Below are 5,059 nucleotides of genomic sequence, written 5' to 3'. Positions count from 1 at the left end.
AAATCGTTGACGTGGCAAAGACGTTAGGAGAAAAGGGAAGAAAGCAAGGTGTGCAAAACGCCAGTTATTCGCGCACGTCCCTCGTCGCCTCGTGAGGGCCCGCATGTGAAAGTCATTACCGGCTTACCCGCCGCGGCCGCACAAACACGTTCCCGAGCGCTAAGCTACAAGGCCGCGCCCCGTCCACCCGTTGTGCGTCGGCCGCTACCTGCTCCGCGCCCTCGTTAATCATCCTCGGGAACGGTTTCGCGATCGTTTAGAAAATGAAGATCGAAAGAACGGCAAACGAAAGTGTTCGCGAAAGGAACCGCCGTCGAGAGGGCTTCCTCCCCCCCGACGACGAAGGACCCCGATGCTGGCGATTGTTTCGGCCGCCGGGAACCGCGTGGCTCGGCTCGGCGCACGAGTAATGAGGGGCCTTTCACCCGCGGACGGACGACTGGCCTTCCTCAAACGCGCAAACATCATTCGCTCCAAATAACCCCCTTTCCCCCTCTCCCTCCCCCTTCCCGCCTACAAAACCCGTAATTTCAGCACATACATGACCGACCAAAACGAAGGAATTGCATGAATTTCAAAAAAATAAGAAAACCATACCCGCCCCCCTCGAAAAAAAAATCCAAGAATCCTTCTCGTGAAAACAAGAGGCGTGCCATGGGTTTACGCGAAGAGGTCCCCGGGAATAACACATCGTTGGGGGAGGGGGAGGTAGGAGATGGAGGAGGGGTGGGAGTGGGGGACGAAGGGCGGGGGATGGGGAGGGATGGGAGAGCGCGGGACGGAGGGAGTTCCCCCAGCGGGTCCCTTTCGCACAAAGGTGGTCGGAATTCGCGAAGGCCACGCCGCTCCGCTGTAACAAATAGAAGTGCAAATTTACCGGACCGACAGGCTGTAAAATGAACCCTCCCTGAACCCAAGCTGCTGCCCGGCCTTTCTCCCGAGATTACACCCACTTGACGAAGGACAGAAGGACTAAAAGGGAACGCATGAGGTGGAGGTAGATGTGCAGGTAGATACGTAGGGGGTATGAAGAGAAAAAGAGAAACTAACTTAAGAGAGAGGAGACGTAAAGGAAGGAGGCAGAGAGGGAGGGGAGAAGAGAGAAAGGGAGGAAGGAAGCGAGAGAGAGAAAGAAGAATGAGAGAGGGAGGGGGAAGGGGAGGGGGAGGGATAGGGGAAAGGGGAGGGGGAGGGAGATGGGGAGGGGGAGGGAGGGAGGGATAGAGAGAGAGAGAGACTAACAGAAAAAAACAGACAGGAAATTAACCAAATACCAGGACAGAAGAAGAAAAAGAGAACGAGAGAAGCAGATAACCCCTGCGCGCCCTTACGTCAGCGTCTCGGCGAATCGCAAGTGTGACGTGGGCGTGACGGGCGGAGACGGCGACACAAGTTGAGACTAGAGGGCGGCGCACAACAACTACCGCTTGAACTGCCTTTGCGTTCTATATTTAACCTTCTCTCGTCTCCTGTTGACAGTTGTCTGGCGTTCATTAAGGAGCACATCGCAACATCTGGAAACGTGGGGGTGGGGAAGGGTGGGCGTGGGTGGGGAATTGTGGATGCGGGAGGTGGGGGTGGGGGAGGGGGGTAGGTTTTGATTTTGAGTGGGAATCAGTGGAAGATAAAGAAAGGATAGGGGATTATGGGAAAGAGCGAAAGGCAGAGAAATGAAGAGGGGAAGGATGGAAGGGGAAAGGAAAAAAATGATAAAGAGGGAAAAAAGGACGACAAACATTGCTTCGAGTTTCGGAAACTTTTTGAGAATGACAATGTTTTTTGATACATAATTTCGTGCGACTTTTAGTTAATTTTTTGTATTCAACTCTGTTTGAGATGTTAATAAATGATATATTTCATACACTAGCTTGTCCCGATGAAAACCCTCAGTAATAGTATTAAACACATGAGGAAAGGAGATGCTTTCATTAATCAAATTAAATGTTAGAAAACTGTTAAGTTGACAGCCTTGAGTCATCTTTCCAGCCGAGTCGTTATACCGCCTTGTCTGGGGCGCCATTAGCGAATTCTGAAATTAGTTCCAGTTTGGCAACGATATTCGTGTGGTTAATGATGCATGCGAGTCGGAAGGAGGCCGAAGGCTTCCAGTCATCTGATTTATCCTTATAGATACCAGGAAAGATGGCGGAGTAAGAAGGGGGGGGGGGTAAACACAGGACGGGGACGGCTCCGCGCTCGTCGCCCGGCGCCCGATATATAAATATTCTCTCAACTCCAACAAGGGGCGCCGGGCGGCGGGCGATAGGTGGCACACAGCACCTCGGCGGTGTGCCGTGCGGGCGTGCAGGCGCGTGGGCGTGTGGTCCGCCCCTGAGGTAGACATGGAGGGCTGATATTGGCTTCAGCGAAGAGTCGCTTCTAGATCAGAGTCCCTGAATCGTTGTCTGCCCTGACGCGGGCGCGGGAAAGGTGTTTCCTGCGGCAGGAGGCGCCCTTCACGACTGCGAGGACATGGGCTCCTCGTCGTCGCTGTGCCGAGGGTACCTGGCGTCGTCGCCTCCGTCGCTCGTCGCGTCGTCGTCACGTGACCCGCCTAGAGAGTCTCGGGAGTAATCGAGGTCCCCGACAGGATACCCCGACACGCTGGACACGGCCGACATCCCCGAGTAATTTCTGTCTCGACGGGTGCTGGCCACGCTGAGGTCCTCCGGCTCCGTCTGCTCCGGGAGGGTGGAGTGGAGGCCCCGCAGGAGGTGGGCGGCGTCGGCCAGGCGTCCGCTGTTCATGAGGCCGCTCATGGGGTGGCTGATCACTCGCCGGGGGTCGCGGCTCTTCCGCTCCCGCCGCTTCTCCAGCTGTAGGGGCTCCTCCTCCAGGAGCGTCGCGGGGGGCGCTAATTCCTCCTCGGGGAAGTCCTCCTCCTCCTCTTCTTCGGGCCCTATGGAGTACGTGTCGCTCTCCGCGAAGGTCGTCTCGCTGTACTGGATGGCCTCCACACGCTTGTCGCTGTCGGGGTCGTTGGGGCATTTGTGGTGGATGAGGTGGTGGCGCCGCCGGTACTTGCCCGAGCACCGCACGCACTCGAACGGCTTCTCGCCCTTGTGGATGAGCATGTGGGCCTTGAGCTGGTTGGAGTCGGAGAACCTCGAGGAGCAGAGCTCGCAGGCGTACGGCCGCTCGCCCGTGTGCACGCGCAAGTGGCGACGGAGGTTGGCTACCTGGACGAACTGGCGGTCGCAATGAGTGCAGTGGTAGGGCTTCTCCCCCGTGTGAAGCCGCATGTGCGTCTTCAGGTGGTGGTCCCGCGTGAATCGCTTGTGGCACTCCTTGCACTCGAAAGGCTTCTCTCCCGTGTGAGTCCGCTCGTGGTTCTGGAGCACGTGTTTGTAGCCAAAACTTCGATTACAGATTTTGCACGTGAACACACGGTCGGGCCGCCCGGCGGAGGCCTTCCGTGCGGGCGTCGTGCTGGTGTACGGGTCCAGGCGGCCGTTGCTCCCGGGCGGGGAGGAGCCGAGAGTGGGCGAGGGCGCCTCCGACCCTAGGCCGCCCGTCGTCGCGGCGGCCGCCAAGGACGCGCCGATGAGATTGGGGTGGCTGAGGGGCGGCGCCAGGGACGGGGACCCGCCGATCCCGCTGGACGAAGAGAACGACGCCGGCGACACCGAGCTGCCGCGGCGCCCCGACTCCCCGGCGGAGTCCGGCTTGACGGGCGAGTCGTGGTGCGGCAGGTACGAGCTGGCGGACGTGGTCGCGAGCTTGGACAGAGTTGCGAGGAGTTCCCGCTGACGCACGGAGTCCGCGGCGGCCATGGTGGCCAGGAGGTCCCGCTGGCGCGAGGTGTCGGCGGCGGCCAGCGTGGCGTGGAGGCTGGCCAGCGTGCCCGACGTGGGAGGCAGCACGGGCGGAAGCCCCGAGGGCGGCTGGCCTCCTAGGAACTGGTGAGTGGACCGGGCTGCCGCCAGCGACGCCATCAGGGTGGCGGGGCTGAGGTTGGGCCCGAGTAAGGACGGGTAAAGCATGCCTGCGGCGGCGGCTTGCTGCTGCGAGGAGAGGGCAGCCAGCTGGAGTGGGTGGTGCAGGCCGGGGAAGCCGGGAAGGCCTCCGCCGCCGCCCCCCAGGTGGTGGTGGCCGCCGCTCAGGTGTCTGGTGGCGCCCAGGTGAGCGCCGAGGCTGATGCCCAAGTCCGGCCCGCCCGCCTTGTGGGTGAGGGCGCCGCTGCCGGGGTCCTTGTCGCTATCGCCGCCGTCTTTCATCACTGGACACGTGTCTGCGCCGGGCCCCACGCCTCCCGCCAGCCCTGCAACGCAAGGGAAATGAGGTCAGTGGTGTGCAGGATCTTCAGCCTAATGATCACAGAATACAGCATGCACTACACATCAAAATGGCCAAATCAACTGTTAGATAAAGCTTACAAAATAAATTAATGTACATTACATCTAAGACAGCATTGCATTCACTTCATTTCCTACCACAACTGGCATTTTCCAGCCACTCCAGCATGGAAATACAACACAGAAGCAATATAAAAACAAAAAATAAAAGTTACATTCAAGGATCATCACCGGAGAAACGACAGCATTAATCACTACACATACCAATCAAGTACCTGAATCACGTGATTGCAACGACGCATCTCGCCCCCCTTTTTTAAAACAACAAATAACCAACGCAGCCAATGCTCTCCTTCTATTTCCGGCCTACCTTAATACCCCCCCTCACCCCCCCTTCCTCCTCTCTTACCATCAGTGTCCAGCGGAGACAATACACAGAGGAGGGGGGTTCCTGTGGGGTCGTGTCCCCCGTGCCCCGTCATTTGTCACGGGGTCACTTAAAGCCTGACACCTCAGGGCGGGCGGAGGCGTGGCTAAAGAAAGTAGCTAGGGGGGGGGGGGGAGTAAGGTGTAAAAAAAATAGGAAAGAAAAACTCTTCCCAAAAATAACTCGACCTGACACAGACGTCTAGCTGCAAAATAATTATTAAATATGCGATAGATAGAAAAAAAAGCCTCAACGTACATAGAAAGAAAACAGAGCGCGGGAATGAAAATCGAAAACCGAAAAAACGAAAAAAAAAAGTTTGATGAATTTCATCCCG

General features: G+C 57.7%; 1 protein-coding gene across 1 annotated transcript; it reads right to left on the bottom strand.

The window, feature by feature from the left end:
- Positions 1-1,228: 1,228 nt before the first annotated feature.
- Positions 1,229-4,253, bottom strand: LOC113827938 (protein krueppel). Its single transcript, XM_070130752.1, has one exon. It carries the CDS (start codon positions 4,215-4,217, stop codon positions 2,457-2,459), a length of 1,761 nt encoding a protein of 586 aa, XP_069986853.1. The 5' UTR covers positions 4,218-4,253; the 3' UTR covers positions 1,229-2,456.
- Between the last annotated feature and the right edge of the window lie 806 nt (positions 4,254-5,059).

Source organism: Penaeus vannamei, chromosome 2 (assembly GCF_042767895.1).
Source record: "Penaeus vannamei isolate JL-2024 chromosome 2, ASM4276789v1, whole genome shotgun sequence".
Lineage (NCBI taxonomy): Eukaryota > Metazoa > Arthropoda > Malacostraca > Decapoda > Penaeidae > Penaeus > Penaeus vannamei.
Note: the sequence above shows the minus strand (reverse complement) of the source record. Positions and strands in the feature narration are given on the sequence as shown.

Excerpts from the sequence above, each read along its gene's own strand:
- LOC113827938 (XM_070130752.1), bottom strand. The coding sequence starts at position 4,217 with ATGAAAGACGGCGGCGATAGCGACAAGGACCCCGGCAGCGGCGCCCTC.